Genomic DNA, 21,010 nt, shown 5'->3' on the forward strand with positions numbered 1-21,010 from the left:
TTTATCGTCAGTATTTGAGTGTATGTGGGTGTGTGGTACTCAATGTATAGCAAAGGTCAACAGTGTTGTTATCACTTGAAAATGATCGGGCTCCAGAGAGTGAGAGTGAGCTATGGGGGGGGGCTCCACTCCCCCCACAGTCATTCAGACTCTTATAATTGCCCAGTTTAATTGGAGGCCTCTTAACGACCAGTGACTGGACCAGCCAATCAATTCACACAAGGTGTCTGAATGTGTGTCCCTGTGTGTGTTTGTGTGTGTGTGTGTGTGTGTGTGAGAGAGAGAGAGAGACTGCAGGGCCTTTTTGTAACAGGCTTGATTAGGCCAAATAATGAGATATCATGAGATATCGTTTACAAGATGAGCCACAGATGTTAAACTGTTCAGTTTAAGAGTGAAATGAGGCAATAAAAATATTTAAATGATGATTAGATGTTTTAAGCCACCACTAGTCACCATTACTTACCAACCGTTACCATGAACTCAGGGTAAAGAGGTGTTTTGTTGACCATCTTAGAGGAATGTCTTGCTTTAAAATAATAATTACTAACAACTTCCAATGTTTGTGGGCAGTAGCAGTAGGTGAACAGCAATGAGACACAGGAGAAGACGTGCAGAAGTGTGTGTGTGCCTTGATTGAATATATACATAACAATAAAAGCGCAATTTAATTTAAAATTAAATCACTCCAAATTGTCTGTAGTGTGTGAGTGTGTGCGTGAATGGTTGTCTGTCTCTGTCTGGCTCCGCGATGCATTGGCGACTCGTCCTAGTTGTACCCCGCCTCTTGTTCAAAGCAAGCTGGGATCGACTTGACCTTGTGACCCACAAAATGGAAAACAATGGATGGGTGGTTGGGTTTGTAATGTCTCGTAAAGGTGACACACAACATTCAACATTGGTGTCATATAGTGAATGTAGGAATCTTCACTTGAAGCGTTTGCCTTAGATGCTATGCGTTTCCATTTCCTGCTTCAGTATATACCGTACAGTAGTAGTAGTAGTAGTAGTAGTGATTTATTTCAGTCAGTATCTTAAATGAGAACAAGGAATTTAAAAATACAGTACCGTGTATGGTTGTACTGAGACTAACACTTCCTGCGCTGCTGCTGCAGGAGCCTCGAAACCTCCTTCTTTACACAGAAACGTACGACTGAGGGTTAGCTGAGGCGACGGTGTTAACGCTATGCTAGTGTTGTGAGGAGGACTAGACAGAGGGAGGTCAGCCAGGGTCACTGTGGCTGTCCTCCGCTGTGATAGGCTGTCACCCGGTGTGGGGGGGGGGTGAGGGGTCAAGATAATTAGGCATGCAGAATCCTAGCACCGCTGTTCTAACGAAGCCCAAGCTCGTTAACGCAGAGTTTTACACTCAGACCTGCCACAGGCCTGTAACTGCACCGTCACACACACATACACTCCCCTGCAGAGTGCATGTTTGCACGCACGCACGCACGCATGCACGCACGCACACACACACACAAAACACACCTCTGCTTTGTCCTGGTCCAATAAAACCGTTGTCATCTCTTGAACAGCAGAGCACCAGGCTGTGCCATGAGGGAATGGATCGGATGCAGACTCTTGGGGAGTTCTTTAGGTGCTGTTTGCCATTTGGGTGCAGAGGCCAGTCTGATGAAGGGACTAGAATAACGCGTCAGCTTTTTATAAAACTCCTTTTATGACATTTTTGTGCAACACAGCGTACAAAACACCGTTGTGTCTGACTCAACAATGCTACTTAACACGGTTGATCTATCGTACGCAGAGTGCTATTGTTGAGGGTATATTGCATGGCATGTGATGTTATGTTGTTTTTATTGATTTGTAACACACACACACACACACAGATGTAACACACATGTGTTATTGTATAAAGTCTGCCAGGCTGGCCAGCTGGCTCACAGCAAAACACAACCTGGATGTGTTTGTTAGCCGTTGATGGCCATCTGTGTGTTTGATTTATTCTGTAATGTAGATTCATGACATACGGCCCCCGTTTCAAAGGCCCAATAATGCTGTGACATCAGGATTGAATGAATGAATGTTCCTCTAAAAGAAAAATGTTTGAATATTAACATAAACTTGAGAGAATCAGGTCTCAAATATTACTTCTCGTCTTTGTGTCTACAGATTCTTCCTTAAGTTCTTCCTCAAGTGCAACCAGAACTGTCTAAAGAATGCGGGAAACCCACGAGACATGAGGCGGTTCCAGGTAGAAACCACAACAATGTCCTGTTTCCTCACCTCCATCCTCCCCTCTTCCTCTCTGCTCCTTCGCTCTACTTTCTCTCTGTTTCCTGTGGACATATTAAATGCAATAATTAGAGCTACCGAATGTTTAAGCGCACATAAAGCATTGAACGAGGGACTAGTGGTGGTGTGGATTTTTACCAGCCTGTATTAAACCCGGCTGAGGAGATGTACACTGGTGTTGTGCATGAAGCATTTATTTTCAGGACATTTTCTGGCAAGTTTCACAACTTTGCTGATGCTATCACAGAGAAGGGACCAAGCTGTTTGGCTGACGCTACACGCGTAGAGCACAGCTGGGGTCGACCCGTGAAAAGCAGGCAGCTAAATGGGTCGCCACAGACTTCAGGCAGAGTGAGGGACTGTTGAAACTGCAAGGCGTTATCCAGATTGCCTCAGCAGACATATCTTACCGGCCCTCCTCGAACGATGAGCTGTTGCCACAAGTATGCGGTCACTGTTTTCTCCTTGTAGAAAACTGTTGTGAATTTTATTTTACTCCCCTTATAGGTACAAGAAAATAGTTATTTAAAGCGTGATTCATCACATCTTATTACGGTATTGTAATTAACGCAGTAAAGTTTTTACTGCACCTTTAATAAACTTTTGTGTGTACTGTTGTACATCAAGACAGAAATGGGAACATTTTTCTGTGCAACAGAATAGGTTATCAGCAAAAAGCAAAGAAAACCCTGATCTGAACTAGAAAGAAAGAAAGAAAGAAAGAAAGAAAGATTTGCTGTCTTTATTATTTCCTTATCTTCACTGCCACGACCCAATCAGGAAGACACCACTTGAGTCTGACTGGCTATAGTGGGCACCCCTTAAGATACTGATAGATTTGTTACTAACGCATGTGTGTGTGTGTGTGTGTGTGTGTGTCTGTGTGTGTGAGACAGGACACACACACACAGACAGAGCCATACTGTGTGACATATCAGTGCCTCTAATTGTGCAGCTCTATTGTAGTGGAACCAGAGAAGACAGCTCTGTTTCCCTGGGAGATAATTAAGGGTCGGAAGCATCAGGAACTGTTGAAAAGAGGAGGATAGACGCCACATACACACACACACACACATGCACGCACACAGTGCAGGCAGTATGTGTGTGTGTGATGTAATAACAGTTTACACTTAGAGAGCTTTTCATGCTTTTAATTCCTTTTTCCGATGATCCCCCAGAGCCCCAACTTTGTAATGTTTTACTTCCCTTTGCTCTCTTTCTTTTCCCGGCTCCTCTTCACTCCTTTCCCTCTCCTCATTCTATTGCGCCACCATTAAGTGTTCTCCCGCCCTTCCTCCCTTCTAATGTGCGGCCTCCCATCGTGGGCCTTGTGCTTCTCCTCAGGTGGTGGTATCAACTACGGTGAGTGTGGAGGGACACGTCCTATCAGTCTCTGACAACATGTTCGTCCACAACAACTCCAAACATGGACGACGGGCCCGCAGACTCGACCCTGTGGAAGGAACACAATCATACCTAGAACACGGTAACAGCAGTGTGTGTGTGTGTGTGAATCTGCGACTGTAAGCAGCATGGCCACCAGATGGTTGATGGTTTAATCCTATCAGGTGATTCCTTCCCCTCCATCTGGCTAATCCAACTCACTACACACACACACACACACACACACACAGAGAGAGAAACACACACGAAGGGAATTACTTTTGCTCGGTCTAATATCATTATGCTTCTCTTTCATAAACAAACACGGGCTAAGAGATGTTGCTGTAATTCAGATGTATGCTGACTCTCACACACTTTGAGGGGAATTGGATTCTATTGTTATGATATGAGATTAGATTTGAGTTTAAATACACAACACTCACACAACAAAGATGACTGATCCATTGTGATGCAGGCGGACCCCTCTGTGTGTGTGTGTGTGTTGTAACCGGGTTGTATCATTAGTTTTAAAAATGAATCGCTGATAGCCTCTTGTCAGATTACCTCTTTTCTTCAGACATAAATGAAAAATCATGATAATAAAGCCCCGGGGTGTATCTGAGAGAAGCATTTTTCTTGAGTGGCTCATCTTGGTTGTGTGAAGACCTTTTTGGAGCATGGTTGTTCTTGATATTTGCTAACAAAGATTTTTAAATAGATGTAAGTAGTCTATGACGAACGACATGATATTATCCCATTATATTTAAATAGACATATTACCATGGAAACGTCCCAAATTTGCCACATACAATCTGACCCGCATGCCGGTCGGAAAAGTAAATCGTAACCATATCGTTATATTTACCGTGTTGCCGTGGCAATGGTCGGCATTCCCCATATTAATCAAATGAGTGCGACACAAAACAATCACCAATCTTATGAAAATGACATATTAGCATGGAAACGTCCAAAATGTTCCACATACATTCTCACACGCATGCCGGTTGAAAAGGTCAATGACACTCAGGCTGCATTTTTTACACTGTTGCCATGGCAATGGCTAAAATGTCCCATATTAGCCCAATACAGTTAAAGACTGAAGTGTGGGCTCAAATCTAAACACTTGTGAAGCACCGAGGACAAAAGCGGCGTGCGTCGGCGGGTCAGCTCATCGGCCTGCCAACCGGCGAGGGCCTACGATGCCGCTTGCGTCTTTAATTTTGTTTTTTGTTTTCCCACCACCTCCAGGAGCAACTCCCTGCATTAAAGCCATCAGTCCCAGTGAGGGCTGGACTACAGGTGGCGCTACAGTCATCATCATAGGAGACAATTTCTTTGATGGTCTCCAGGTCATCTTTGGTACCATGCTGGTCTGGAGTGAGGTCAGTTTGCCGTCAGCAGTGTGTGTCTGCCCTCTTACTGGTGGACGTAATTGAATATGAAAACAAACTTTTCCTCTTTGTGTTAATGTTTGTCGAAATGAGCTTTGTTCCGTAATGAGTCCCCACAAAGCAGCGACCACCACCTCTCTTCCACTTCCACGCTCTCCCGCTGGAATACTGATCAAATCAGCAGTTTCCGATAGCCGCCGGCTAACTATTCACAAAGACACACACACAAATACACTCACGTATTGGACCTTTGCCTGGCGCAGCTCCTCTACAAAATGTTTATTTGTCTTCTGACTCCACTCACCGGGCGCACCGAGAGACTGTGGCTGCCTTCCAACGACAACACTGGAATGTGTGCACGTGTTTGTGTGTTTCCCCTTGTACATATGTGTGTGTGTGTGTGTGTGTTTATTAAGAGCTAAGGGGGTTTGTTTACTGTGTTGAGAGCCACTTACACACACTAACATGTGTACAGAGTCTCAGTTCATTTTGGTTCAGAATGATTCCGCTCTCAGGCGCTCCTCAGACTGGCTCCTAATGGATTTTAGCCCACCAAATGTCTCATTTCCACTCAACCTATTTATTGTTTCAGAAGTGCAAAAGCACAGTTTGAAATATGCGTTGCTAGAAAGTGATCGCATGTTTGCCAAGTTACGCATGTCTGCAAGCGGTTCCTCCTACCTGCAGATTTTTCACACACAAAAAACAACCTCAGGCGAAAAAGTGAAAAATAACTTTTGATGAGCGTCCATAAAAATGTGACAGTTAAAAAGAAAGTGCTAGCTCAAAATGATAACGCCTCACCGGGCGCATCGCTCCAAATCATTACATTATGTGTCCATCCACAGAATTTTAAATACCACATGGATATAAGACTTTCCCAATGCTGTTAAAATAGAAAGGGCAATCTGTGTTTGGTGCACTGCAAATATCAAATTCAGATTCAGGACCTGCAATAAGTCACCAAATCCAAAAGTAAATACAGCTGGGTAGGAGCAGGCTTTTACTACATTAACAAATGCAAATGAAATGCATCTCCAAACCACACGGAAAAATAAACGTTCTTGCTTCAGCTGAAAAGCTTTGGCAAAACGTGCTCAAAAAAGGCAAACACAATGAATCAACACCGTGTCCAAGTTCAGATTCAAAGAGGGGAAACAGTTTGTTGCTTCTTTGCAGATGTGATTGAATTTATGGCGTAAACAACGTAATCCAGCTAAAACAAATAAAAACCCAAGATCGCCTTTGGCAAAGAAACTCTGAAAGTTATTTGACTGATTTTGGAGATTTGCTTCCTGACCAAACCTCAGCTGCGGAGTACCGAATCAGAAAACTCTCAGGTGTTTGTGCGCTTGGTCTCTCGGTCACCCCCTTTCCCTTCCTTCTCCAGTTGATCACGCCGCATGCCATCCGGGTGCAGACGCCTCCCAGACACATCCCCGGAGTCGTCGAGGTCACCCTGTCGTACAAATCCAAGCAGTTCTGCAAAGGCACACCAGGAAGGTTCATATACACCGGTAGGTGACCTGGACGCGTGCACGTACTACTAGGACACTTTTACAACTGCACTGAAAAAAGGATTGTGACCCCTCTAAAGGTCAATTGCTTTAAATCGGGTTGATTATGATTGTTTCAAATTAATTGGTTTAAAATTGTACTGCCATTGATTAGTCAGACAGACAGACGGATGGACGGATGGATGATAGGGCCTGTCTGTGTGGAGTTTTGTTTAACGCCACTTATATATCGACGGGGTCTGAGTGAGGACCACCTGTATGTTAAGGAAAATTAAATAAAGTTCATAATCCTTATAATTACAGTTTATTCTAACCAAAAATAATTTGCAGATTAAACTTAAAAATAGAATCAATCAATTGAAGAGCCCTTTTTTAGCCTTTGCCTTTATGTGTGTGTGCGTGCGTGCGTGTGTGTGTGTGTGAACGGTGTCTCTAAACTACAGTTCACTCTTAGGCCAGACAGTGTTGAACTAATGACTGTAGATTAGTCAACATTAACGACCCACCCTTGTTACAATGTGGCCATAATCAGAGGCTCGTTAAAACCAGCTACAATTAAACAGTCTGCTCTTTATTGCCCTCCATACTGAAGCTATTAGTGAAATCATCCAGAACACCCAGTTTACAAACACACACTCACGTTAAATCTTCACCTAAACACACAGAGAGTGTTGGAAAGTGTGTGGGCTGTGGCTGGATTGTTGAGTGTTTTCCTGCAAAATCCAGTAGAAAAGGAAAAGGAATGAAAACATGTGTGCTTCTGTGTTTGCACATTTTGTTCAATACATGTGGGAGTGGATGGAGGTGATGTGATGTCTGGTATTGATCGGCTCAGCATGGCTCCATCACACCAAGATGACGTCGTTCACAGCAGAGAGAGATCGGGGGGGGGGGTTGCTGTGTAAATTCTATGACGTAGATCATGATCGATGATCACAGATCATTGTTAGTTTTATCGTTGCTGTCAACTTTAAAAGGAAAATTTTGAAGTCATGCGTTTTGCATTTTAAGCTTTAGTTACTGTCATTCTTTCTGGATAAAGGCTCTTATTATTCTGCATTATTAGCATTAATTCAATGATACAAAAGGAAAATAGCAACCGTTCACATATAGAATAATTTTGAAAAATAAACGATGTATATATGTATGTATGATAATTCCTGTGAAAAAACAGCTGAAAAATAATGAAGAAAAAGAAAAGAGAAGGAAGATTAGCCACGTGGCTGAGCAGAGAAAATAGATCCACCTATAGGAGCACATTCACAAATAATGCAAAATGGTACAAAGTACATGGAAAATGGACAAGAACAAAGAAAAGAAGTACAAAAAAATTAAAGACTTAATTCAGGGATTTCTTTTGTGTTGTCTTAGTCGTACAAAGTTCTGCAGCCGAAGCTACGTGTCCCCGTGAGTTTCCTTCATTTTTCCTCAGTCAAAACTCCCCTGGTTTGTCCCTGAGGCGAGCCGACTGGTAATTGGTCCATCTGGTCTCAAAATGCTTCTCCTATTGGGCGGGGATGACCTCTTGTGACCTTGCTATTGGCTGATGACTTCAACATGTGACCCAGGAAATGCGATCCGTCGCCGCGGTCGACTGACCCCACCTCAAGGTCAACTCCTTTTTGGAGGTTGCCAGTGAAAGGTCACGGTAGTGAGAGCTGATTGGCTGTTGTGGTTTTTGGGAGCTTTGGCTGTGGTTGCCTCCGGGTGTCGGGGCCGAGCCATTAGACGCGCTCAGGAGTGCGCATGCACCGGCCGACACGTCGTTTGCATGGGGTCACGTCTTACACAAGTTACCACACACACTTTCAAACGGGGGCAGGAGTTTAAAGTAATTGTAAATCAGAGATATGAGGGAAAGATGGTGGGTAGTCTGGTAAACAGATGGTCTGCCACACACACACACGTGCACACACACGTGCACACACACACACATGTGCACACAAGCTCCATATGGCTGCTTCACCGGCCTGGTGGGAAATATTAACATTCTCAACATCACACACTTACAATACACAATGGATGCACACGTGAGCACATGTACAATTTGCATGCATGCTAACACGCGTGCACTCGTGTGTGTGTGTGTGTGTGTGTGTGTGTGTGTGTGTGTGGGTGAAGACTTGATTCATTGTCGTTGCAGTTGCATGTAAGAGATTTTTGTGCTTCGGAGGAGGAACATTTTGTGCAGCTGGAAAAACTTGAGATAGAGAAGAAGAAATGAAAATACAAAGGAGGGATAACCCCCCCCCCGAAGAGACAGATAGAAAGGGTGGAGGGTATTGATCCAGTCAGAAGTGGTTCACATATATACTGATACACACACATGTACATACAAGATACAGAGAGAGAAATAGATCTCATCCCATCAGGGGAAGAATGAAGCAATAATTCAGTGGTATTGAACAGCTGGCAGGCCAAGGAATCGATCCCACCACACCTCCTCCTCCTCCTCTTCATCTTGTTGTACTTCCACTCTGTCCTTTCACCTCCACAGTTTCACCCCTTTCTCTGTTCACACTGCACCGTCAAAGTATCATTAGATAAAAATGTCACCATGCACACGGGGCATTCTCACGAATGTCTTCGCCACTTCCGCCTCTTCTCTGCGTCTCCCCGTCTCGCCCTCTTCTGTTTATATTTTTATGGTGAAACAGGAGCGAGAGGGTCTGTCCTCATGAAACTTCTATGAGTATTGATCTGCAGGCAGCTTCGGACTCTGAGAGGGATGTAGGGATGGGTGGGTGAAAGTAGCAGAGGGTGTAGTTGGGAAAGGGGGGGGGGGGTGGAGAAGAAGAGAAGAGAAGGGTGAGGAGTGTAAGAGGTGTCACCAAGTAGAATAGGCTGGAAATTGTCTCATTAGAATCAAAAGTGAATTCTGTTCTATTATGATTTAATCAAGACAGTCATATGTAAGTGCTATATAATAATATTATAATATTTCTTTTTTTTTTTTTTTTTTTTTATTTCGACCACGTAAACAACCAAAAATGATAAAACAATGCCAAATACATGTGCACACATATACATAAACATAAATACATATATATACTGTACACACATATGTAAAGACATATTCACACACACACACGCAGCACATGTAATATTAATTAACAATAACTCAGACAATAAATAATAACCATAATGCACTATCTATGCCATTTATATAATCCTATAATAATCTTAATAAAAAGTAAAACAATACAAGCTGAATACTTCACAAACTAGGAATCTTTCTCTGTTTAGTGGAAGCGTTCGTGCTGACCAGCTACGGTTGAGTCTCTCGTTTCCTGGACTTAAATTGATCTTAAGGTCTCGTTATCAAATCCCATTTAACCCTCTGCATCAGTGCGACTGCGATAATCTATTGACCAGAGTAGATCACGAACGTTTTACGAGTGTCACCAAAGTTACACTTTTAACAGTCACCAATAAACAGTTGTTTAGATTTTTCTACAAATAGGAAAATGTGATCATATTGGAATTCACGACCCGCTTTGGTTGTTCGGGTCGTGGGGAGTTTCTCAGCAGGAGCTTCGTGGGTCATCTCTACATCTGATAGAAACATCAGGTTGTAGAATTAAAGTAAGACGTATAATCATATACTGTGTGAAGGGATTGGACGCCTCTGCCAGGGTGTTGGGCAGTTTCAAAATCTTCTGACCGTATCCTGTGGTGTTAGTTCCAGTTTCCAGCGTGGCTGAAACCCACACGGAGGTTGGTGTGGATGGTGTCGGTGAGCGGTTCTGTTACCGATGGCTTTTACAGCTGACATCTTATCAAAGGGACGACGTCGCTGCTCCGATATGGTTTCTGTTTGTGTGTGTGTGTAAAGAAACCACCAAAATAATCGTTGGAGAAACCTGACCTTTGGGCATCACACACTCACACAAATAGTATTTTTGTATACACACTTTTCCAAAACAAGCACAAACATTCACACAGCATAATAAACAGAGAAATAGACATCCTGTTATGTGCATGTGTGTGTGTGTGTGTGTGTGTGTGTGTGTGTGTGTGTCTCCAGAGATGTACAGGTCTGACACTGGCAGTTAATTCTGACAGTTGATATCCCGACTTGTGCAGCTGTTTTAGTAGTTTTGTTTTTCATGACCAAAACTGAGTTCATTGTTTTTAGGGATGTTCGACATGTTTACTTCTCCTTTCCCATCATCTTAGTTTCTTTTTTCTTCTTTGATCTATCTCTCACTTTGCATTTTCCTCTTCCACTGGGAAAATCACGCTAATATAATAATTATATATCAATTATCATTTGTCTATCGTTGTAAAATAAATCATTTATTTCGAGTGGTGGGAGTGTTGTTCATGACAGCTTAAAATATCTGTTCTTTTAGCAGCTCATAATTTATGATTTCATGTTGCTAACAAAATTTGGCTGGAGGTTTAAGACAGAAACCAGAAACATGAGCATGACGGTGTAATAAAACACACATACATGTAATGCACATGCTCTCTCCCTCTCTCTCTCTCTCTGTGAGAGTGGAAAGTATATAGACGTGAAATATTCAGCTGCAAGTAATTTGTCATTGTGGGATGTGGAAAGTACCGAAAAATATCACTCAGCTGCAAAATTCGACATTACACACACACACACACACACACGTGCAGTAACTGTAGCATAGGAGGTTCAATAATGAGGGGAAGCCACATGTTGGATTCAGATATTGAGAAACACACACAGATGGTTTCAGTCAGAGTTGATCGACACATTGATAGAATAAATTCTAGAGAACATTACAGCAACATTAAAGGAAACATTCAACACATTCTGTTGTATTTTTTGCGTTCATATGCTTTTGACACCATTTGTTACCTCGTCCATGCTGCTTCCTATCAAATCGGTTTGACAGTTTTCTCCCGTTGATCCCACAAGTGTAAAAGCTACTCGGCCCTTTCACTGTCATTTGGCCAAACGAGAAGTTTGGGTCACCTTTAAAGGTTGAGTCCGGAGCAATTAGACGTCCTTTTGGGGTTTTAAATATGTTCAGTAACTTTGGGTGTTCACATAGTTTTACGAAGCTTTTACAACCCAACCAAAATGTATATAACAGCAAGGAACATTGACCATCAATCCTTTTGGTTTTACTGCCCTTAACTTGATGCTTTTGATTCCATCTTTAAGTTGTATTAAGACGGGATAAACCTGCCGAACACCTCAAAGAAAAAAAACGTTTTACACTTGGTGGAGGAACAAAGGGAAAGATTTAGCAGTATGTACACCTTTAGACAAAGGTTTTATAATATTATATTTATAATAAGTACTGCTCCTTTATTACATTACTGTGATTGATGTTTTAGTTCTTTACAACTTCTTCAGATTGCTATATGCTCTAATCTACCATATTTACTTAAGGAACCCTTGAAATAAAGGTTCAGTACTAACTTAGTACTGTGATCAATATTTCCAAAGACTTCATCATCTTTTCATTCATGACTGAAGTTTTCCAGACCTTACGCTTCTCTTCTCCCTGAGATTTTGAAGCAACTTTTTTATTCCGTAAACATCGGAATCTTCCTGTAGCCGGAAAGTAAATAATAAAACAGCAGATTTTTTTTTTGTAATTGCTCCTCTCTTCTTTTTGGCCTCTTGCAGCACTGAACGAGCCCACCATCGACTACGGCTTCCAGAGGCTTCAGAAGGTCATCCCGCGGCACCCTGGGGATCCCGAGAGGCTGCCAAAGGTACAGAAACATTCACCTCTTGAACTTTAATGGAATCTTTTAGAGGGACAATGAGCCTCAAATGAGTAAGGCTCTTCTCCTCTTGTTTCTGTGCCGTTATGAGACGCTGCAGCTCGTACAGGGATCAAATCTGCAACTCCTCAAAGCGACACTGGATTGGTTGTTCTATCAAAGAGGCACACAAGGGAGCACGCACAAATCAAACCACTGGGAATAAAAATACTTTTATGTTTTTATGTGTTTGTTTTGAGCGCCTTTATTTTTATTTCCCTGCAGAGTATCTGTTTTCAAGTCTCTTGTGGGTTGGTTCTACCTCTTCATGACCTTCTGTGTATGTGAGCTGCTTAACCCCATTTACAGGGTGACTGTGTGCATCTTCTCTAGATTAGACTGTAATATCCGATTATTGTTTTATCAGCCAGAGATCGCTCGGAGCGCTCAATAAACGGCAGATGTAAACTATTAGCACCAAACGATGAGCTCGTCTTTGATGACAAACCCTGTCATCTTTGAGGAGACGTCTCAGAGAGCCCGTGCCTATGTGAGTGCTGGCTGTTCAAGCTGTTCCAAGTCGACCTGATGTAACTTGGGTATCTGGGTGGGTGGGGTCATGACCCCTAAAACAGCTGCTGCTGATTGGCTCCCTGTGCCTGTTAGAGCTGATCCTGGATCGGCTCTGGTGTGTCGCGATGCTGCGGCCTCATCACCGACAGTCTAGCGCTCTGCTTCCTGCAGCTGTTAGCATTTGGATGTAATGTGGATTGTCGCTGTGCCATAAGAGAGCAATCACACGTGTGTGTTGTAATTAGATTTCCTTGAACGTAATTGGCCTGAGTTGCTTTTACTTGGTGTCCATTAGGGTGTTTATCAGGCTTGGACAAAGTCAACTCAAGTGACTTTGGGAGGCATTTGTTTTTAAAAACAAATTGTGCTTTACAGAAGTGCTTTTACAGATAACTTACAAATCAACATGAATCATACAAACAAAAAATACATAAAAAACAAACATTCATCAATATAAAACAATGAACTGTTGCAGATGGTTACAACCATGTAGGCTATAAATGATTACGGTAATCGGTCCATTGTGGTCAGATTTGGTGCAGTATCATGGAAATGATGTCTACAGTGGCTATTTCTGCAGTTCATGATTGATTTACACTCACACAGTGTTCTGTGTGAGTGTAAATGCTAAAGAATTACGCCTTCAGGCTCCAACTAATGATTGTGATCATTTTGCTCAACGGATTCTGATGATACTGGGAAAGTTGGGCATGTGGTCTGATCTAGATAAAAGGCCGGATCCAGGATTTGTTTTTTTCATTGTTGTCTTTTTTTCTTTTTTATTGTCTTCATCTATTCTGCATGATCTACCTGATTCTTGGTGGGAAGGGTCTTTGACACTGTGTGTGGTTTGGATCTCGATAAAAAGAGTCCAGAATGATTTTCCACCTTCTGGAAAAGGTAAAGCTAAAACGGAATAACAGATTATTCCAGAACAGGCCTTTTCCTGACAACGAAAGCTATAGATGTCGTTTGATTTAGCACATAATCAGGATTCAGGAATGTAGCATATGAGGAAAATGAGTGAAATGACTCATCATTCTTTGAGAGGGATTCCAGGAAAAGATTGACTATTGATTCCCAGTCCCAGACTGTTAAATGCTGACAAACTGGGAATGGGATGCCTGAAGCTCCAAAAATCATCCATTGAAAATGTTGGCTCATAATACATCAGAAACATTTAGACATTGCAGTCATTGTTCTTGAGCACTTTGTGATGGAGTCACATTTTTGTCATTTGTCCCATAACCCTGATTTGACCTGAATAACCTGAATTCATCAAAACCCTCCAGAAAGAATGTAATAGAAATATGAATAGAATATAAACCAGCTGAATGACCAGTACAGCAAAGAAAATGCTGCAAAACATTAGTGCAGGAAATTATTTTATTAACCCAATGTACTGTATGCGGTGTCTTTAATGATGTTAGCTCATGACTCAAGTTCCTCTATTCACAATAAAAGCATGTGAAGAATGCCATCCGGTCAGCAAAGTCGTCTCGCTGGTTAGATCAGATACGGTCAGTCGCCACATATCTTTATAAGAAACAGGAGACTTCAAGTCATTGAATACAGCAATCTCTGTAATTTGTCTGAAAGTAGATTATGGCCGCCTTTGATGCCGGCCACATTCTCAGGACGTCAAATTGTCCAGCGCCAATTTGATTTGAGCAATCTGATAGGTCAGACCAGCAGTTTGAGCTGCAGGGATGGAAGCATATGATCGTGTTGTGCTATTAACTCTTCAACTTCAGATGGTGAAAATTCATTCATCAAACTAAACTATCCAAGATGATAATTAAAAGTGACCTGCAAGGAGTTTTACGCTCACATTTTGTTACTGGAAAATGTAAGGAATTACAGCTTTTGCTTTTTCATTTTTACAGTAAGTGTCACACACACACACGTTTTCTCTTGTGGCTATACTAAAGTAAATAAGTTGTCCTAAGTAGTTCATAAATACAAAACCAAATATTGATGTCACATCTGTCCCCAGTTCCGATGAAGCACTTAAGCCTTTGAGCAATTATGGCAGCGTTCTTTTAAAGCCTGCTTCGTTTAGTTGTGTCTTTCTTATTTCCAGGGATGCACAGCTGAGCTTATTATAAACAATGATTTCATACAAGATGTTTACAGGAAAAACTCCCATGCAGCTATAAATACAGCCAGAGCGGCCGATTTATTGATTGATCCAGTGTGTGTGTGTGTGTGTGTTGATATGGGTGATTAGGTCATGTTGGACACACATACACAGTGTTCACTGTGTTGTATCAAGTATTTTATTGAAGTCCAAAGGGTTAGCCTCAAATACTATGAGGAAGACAGACAGACAGACAGACAGACAGACAGGGCACTGGAGTGTGTGAGAGGATTACCAGTGGACAGACCCATACCTAATTGTTCAGTGAACAGTGAATGGATTTTACACACAGAAATATTTCACTCTACTGCTGTGTGTTACAACATCCAAAGCTTCATAGCTGCACCTCGCTCTGTGTGTGTCTGTTCTTTAGGTGTGTGTCAGCAGACTGTGTCACTACCTTCCTCTGGTGACTCATAATGTCACTTTGCAACTCGCATTGATGATGTCATACATGCATCAGCAGTATGAGTAATCCTAGGTAGACATAGAACTTAGTCTCCTTCCTTGTGCTATCTTCCTAACGTGTCATCGATCTATCTATCTCTCTGATCTCTCTCTCTCTCTGTGTGTATGTGTGTGTGTGTGTGTGTAATTGTTCTCCACTTCCCCCTTGCTACAGTATGACATCATCTCTGTTCAAGGTGTGACCCTACATGTATAGCATCCCTAATGGGACATTAGAAGCAGATCAAATGGCTAATGTATCAGCATTAGTGGGGAATAAGTCATGTGTGTGTGTGTGTGTGTGTGTTTCACATGTGTGCAGGCCTGATGCACACACACACACACTCACACACAAAACTTACTCCACAGATACTCAGCTCGGCGATTCTTGGTCCTAATGCATACCGTGTGTGTGTGTGTGTGTGTGTGTGTGTGTGTGTGTGTGTAACGCATGGCTATCACATTAGCGCCGGTCATATCTCAGACAGTGAAAGGACATTGACGCATCCTGGTTTTCTTTCTCTCCGTTAACTGATCTGTCTATCCTGTCACTCATCCCTGCCTCTCTGTCAGTCAGGCATGTCTGTCTGTCTGTCCTTATGTTTTACCTGAGGCAGACAAAAATAAATTCTACTAAAGGTTTCAAAGGGATTTAATTAATGAAAGGGAAAATTATTTATAAAGATCCACAAGATCTGACAATAAAACGACGGATGAGCGCCGGCTTATGTTTCATGAATGTTTGACAAGACAATAAAGACGATATGTGACAATCATATAAATCAAAGCACACGTTAAAGTTTAAAGATGTAAGCTTTATTGCAGCAATTACAAGCATCAAACAAAAAGGCACCAGTCTGTGAAACATATCTGTCACTCAGTTAATAATAATAATAATAATAACAACAATTCATCATCACCTTTTGTAAATAGAGAAGACAGTTGATGGACAGAAGCTCAGTCCACGCTCAATCTGATTTAGTGATTTACATGTCAGAAAACATGAAGACATTATTGGACCAAATCTAATCTTAACTCAATGTCCTGTCACTGAGGAGACTTCATTTACTGATGAAGGTGCATGTAGTTAAAAATACCGGCAAGAAGAAAACTAAATAAAAGGACTTAAAGTTTGATTGTTTTGTTGGATTTGCTTTTTACTTAATAAATTTGGTTTGAAGCATTTCAGAAACTAGTTTTTAATGCGCTTCTGACAGTGAAATTTAGTCTTTAAAATGCTGTTGAAACAACATTTAAAGAGAGGCTTAGATTTGTGAAATGTGTTCATCAATCAATCAGACATCTCATGATCAAGTCAGGGAAACAATAACATTGTTCCATCATCATGTCTCAAATCTGCTCAGCAGTATTTAAGCAATTATATGTATAGTTTCCACTTAAAAAAAAAAAAAAGAACCTATTAACAAACGTTTAAAGTAACGTTTAGACCCCCAAGACTCCCAAACCTGATTATGTTGGTGTATTTCATCAGCATTGAAATGATGAATGATGCCAGCAGTTCCAGTCATATCAACACAATGCAGCCGGAAGCATTTATACTGAGGAGGAGGAGGTAATCCAACCAGCAACGCAATTAAGGAGAGTTTAATGAGATGACCTGAGGATGGGTGTCTAAAGCTGTAAACAGGCAAACTATTCAAAGAGCATCGATCGCAGTCGTCGGACGCTCTGAGCGGCGCTCTGTCCTAGCAGCAGCCTGCCGGCCTGTTAATGACGGCGTTACCACAGGATCAACTTTCCTTCCCGCTTATCAGCTACTGCCTTACTGGAACCACTTCAACACTCGGGATCCAGTTTCTGGGTGTTTGTGTATGTGTGTGTTTGTGTGTGTGTGTTTCAACTCACCAGTTTAATAATGAGACGTTAACATAAAGTCAATCTGACTATAATAATGTGCAAAAGATTGAATTTAGCACCATCGACAGGAAGAATAAAACTGCTGACTGGCTCCATGACTTGTCATATCCTGTCACACACACACACACACACACACACACACACTCACTCATTGATGGAGTGGCAATATTTCCCACCAGGTGCAAACCCACAGGAAAGCACACATGCAAGCCAGCCGTGTCTGTGTGTGTGTGTGTGTGTGTGTGTGTGTGTGTGTGTGTGTGTGTCTGTGTGTGTGTGTCACAGCGCAGGTTAGCATTGTGAAGCTCAGAGTATTTTTCTCTGTCACCGGGCGGCCTCACACTGTGGAAACGACAACACATTAACTGTTAAACAAGACACCTTAGACCCCGGGGAGGGAGTCGAGAGAGAAAGAGGGGAGACGCTCACGAGAGGGTGGGTGAGGAGGAGAGGCGAAACAATAACAATAATGGTAGACGGTTTTCGTGGGGGGTGGGGGGATGGGGGGGGATTAGAGAGACAATTCAGAATTGTTGTAGAAAGAAAGAAAGACAAAAACGTAACGTGTGAATAAAAATGGGACAATTCTTAAAACTCTGTTTGGAGACTTTGTATCAGTAAAAGAGAGACATTCCTGGTCGGGTCGGTCCCTCCAGAACTGGGTCATCGTCTAACCTGAGCAACAGCGGAAGGAGGCCTCCGAGCTTCGGGTCCACTGCACAACTTTAGATTCACTTTAAGGTATATTTTAAACCCCGGCCACTTAGCGTGCCATTTAGACTCATGGGGGGGGGGGGGGGGGTGCTTAAAAGCACTTGACTTGACAACAGATAATCTGCCTTTAAAAGCAGCAAAGAGCAATTTGTTTCTAATGAATAGACGGTGAAATGGATGTGGATTGCTGGCGCACTGGGAGGAGGGAACCGTCCGCGGGGTAGACGCTTTAACGCCAGTCTCTGCTCATAGTTTGAGTTTGCCTTTACGTCCCCGCATGCATCTAAAGCAGGCATGGGCAAACCCAGGCCCGCGGGCCATATGCGGCCCGTTGGGCTATTTAATCCGGCCCGCCGAACTTGTCCAAATTATATCATTAAATAAAATTGTATTATAATTAAACCTATTTCATTTGACCTTTTCCCTGTAATGCTACCTGTAAAATGACAAATCCTTTCATGTAATGGCTTTTACACATCATTTATATTAGCTCACACAAATACTCCATCCATCTGTTCCTCGCCCGGCCCCTCTATCAAATTTTAGAACCCATTGTGGCCCGCGAGTCAAAAAGTTTGCCCACCCCTGATCTAAAGCCTTTATGTTTCTTTTCTGGTCTGATCTGATCTGCCCCCCCCCCCGTTAGAAGAAGGATGCGTGTGTTTGCTGTACACAAAGTGATGCTGATTCCAACTCCTCATTTCTCCATCTCTCAGGAGGTTATTTTGAAGAGAGCCGCCGACCTGGTGGAGGCGCTTTACGGTTTACCCCACAACAACCAGGTAACGAGCGCACGCGCACGTGCGGCCGCCAGGAAACCCGCAGGAGCGTCGTCTTTAATTAGTCGTCTTTGTGGTATCTACTGGCTTGTCCTTCAGGAGATCATCCTGAAGCGCGCGGCAGACATCGCGGAAGCTCTTTACAGCGTTCCACGGGGACACGCCCAGCTGTCCGGCTCCACCCACGGCGGCATGATGGGGGTCAACTCCTTCGCTGGACAGCTGTCTGTGAACGTGTCCGAAGCCACCCAGGCCAATCAAGGTGCAGCTTCTGAGTACAGCGTAGACTCCTTTAAATGCACGACCCCTGACCTCACTGTGGCATGTTTGCAAGGAATTACCGGTAATTGTGCACCGTGAAATAAAACACACGTTATTGTGAATATCATTTCAACATAAATGAACTGTAATAATCTGTGCGGCTCTTCCAGATTTGTATACCGTCGTCACGACACGCGCTGCTTCCTCTCGCCCTACGCTTCACGCAGGTTTTGTTCGCAGCAGCAGCAGCGTGTCGCCTCACGGCTACGTGCCCAGCTCCACACCTCAGCAGACAAGCTACTCCTCAGTTACCAGCACCATGAACGGCTACGCTAACAACACGGGCATGACCAACCTGGGGGGGTCGCCGACCTTCCTCAACGGCTCTGCAGCCAACTCGCCTTATGCTAGTGAGTGCAAGGCGTGAACCATGTGGACGGTGTCGATGCAATTAGGAGGGGGGGGGATGAGCTGCTCGGCGGAGGTCTGCGCTCTCTGGGTGCATTTCTAGTTTGATTAAATTAAGAATATTTGACTTAAATTTTTATCTGATTCCAAATTTCTCATAATGCAGCATTTTAAAAACGTATAAATGAAATAATAGATAAGATGTGTCTTCCCCTTTTTCACCCCACCTCCTACCCCGCTTGCCCCCCCCCCCCCCCTTCATTGATCTCCCGTCACCACAGTTGTCCCATCCAGTCCCACGATGGCATCCTCCACCTCCCTCCCCTCCAACTGCTCCTCCTCTTCTGGCGTCTTCTCCTTCTCTCCAGCCAACATGGTGTCGGCAGCCGTGAAGCAGAAGTCCGCCTTCGCGCCGGTGGTCAGGCCGTCCTCCTCGCCTCCACCCTCCTGCACCAGCGCCAATGGGCTCCAAGGTAATTTCCCATGAAAGCAGCAAGACAGTCAGAGGATCCTGGAAGGGAGGACTCCGCCCCCCCCATGAGGCTTTCCTGGTGTCGTTTTCCAAGCTGTTCTGCCATTCCAGTTCCCTACTGCTCATACGATACAGCAGCAAGCAGTCGGTGCATGTAATTCTGTGCGCTTATTTAAGATTGAAGTTGTAAATGTGGAATTTACTCTCAGAAATGATCGTATTCTTAATTTGATTAATCTGCTCTCATTAGATATTGCATCAATCCGTTAGATTAGACTGACACTCACCATCAAATCAATAGCAAGCCAAGCCAAGCCAAGCCAACACGCGTAGATGGAAAAGCTGCACACTAATCATCGCACCTGCTGGACGTTCATTGTCACTGTGAGCAGGCTTATATATGCATTCAGCGTAGATCATTTGATGGGCACGCATCAGACCTGGATTAGTGATGGCGGTGAAACGCTGGCTGCTAAATGATGATCCACATATGTGAAGCTGTAACCTCAGAATCCGCTCTAAGGCCCACATTCTGATCAGGACTGATGAATCCTTCATGTTTAAAACTAAAACTAAAACACTCATGTGAGAGTAACTGCTGCGTACCATATGTATGCAGCAGGTAGTAATGTTTTTACATTCTCTCTTTATTCCTTCTGTTGACTTTTAATCCTTCCTTTTTTTATTCCTGACCTTTCTCACCTTTTCTTTGTCATTTCTCTCTCTCTCTCTCTCTCTCCTGCCTCAGATCAAACGTTTGTGGACACTAGCAAGTACTCAGCAGCCAGCTCTCTACAAGGCCTGGCCTTCACCTGAAGTATGTCGTCCATCTCTACCTTCAACTCTCTCTATTTGCATGTGTAATTGATTTGATTACAAAGATTCCTTTAACAGTTTGACCTCTTATACTTCTGGATGCTCTATCGCTCACTCTTCGCTCATCTTTTTCTTCGTATCACACTTCCTTTTTTTTTCTCTCCGCCCGTCTCGTGTCTCATCATCACCTTAACGTTTTCGCGAGCGTCACATCCGACGGCACAGACCCCAGCCTGTTGCCTAGTAACTCCTCCTTGTCTTTCTGTTTGCTGAGAAAACTGAGA

The 21,010-nt window shown here is 43.1% G+C and overlaps 1 protein-coding gene across 1 annotated transcript in view; it reads left to right on the plus strand.

Moving 5' to 3' along the window:
• Positions 1-20,726, plus strand: part of LOC137900879 (transcription factor COE1-like) — a 60,077-nt gene extending 39,351 nt beyond the window's left edge. The window contains exons 6-15 of the mRNA XM_068745025.1: positions 2,131-2,212; positions 3,598-3,739; positions 4,888-5,018; positions 6,418-6,544; positions 12,159-12,247; positions 18,707-18,772; positions 18,869-19,031; positions 19,258-19,440; positions 19,720-19,911; positions 20,659-20,726. Of these exons, the coding sequence (XP_068601126.1) occupies positions 2,131-2,212; positions 3,598-3,739; positions 4,888-5,018; positions 6,418-6,544; positions 12,159-12,247; positions 18,707-18,772; positions 18,869-19,031; positions 19,258-19,440; positions 19,720-19,911; positions 20,659-20,726 (1,243 nt within the window). The remainder of the gene's footprint in view (positions 1-2,130; positions 2,213-3,597; positions 3,740-4,887; positions 5,019-6,417; positions 6,545-12,158; positions 12,248-18,706; positions 18,773-18,868; positions 19,032-19,257; positions 19,441-19,719; positions 19,912-20,658) is intronic.
• Positions 20,727-21,010: the final 284 nt, after the last annotated feature.

This window comes from Brachionichthys hirsutus, chromosome 10 (genome assembly GCF_040956055.1).
Source record: "Brachionichthys hirsutus isolate HB-005 chromosome 10, CSIRO-AGI_Bhir_v1, whole genome shotgun sequence".
NCBI lineage: Eukaryota > Metazoa > Chordata > Actinopteri > Lophiiformes > Brachionichthyidae > Brachionichthys > Brachionichthys hirsutus.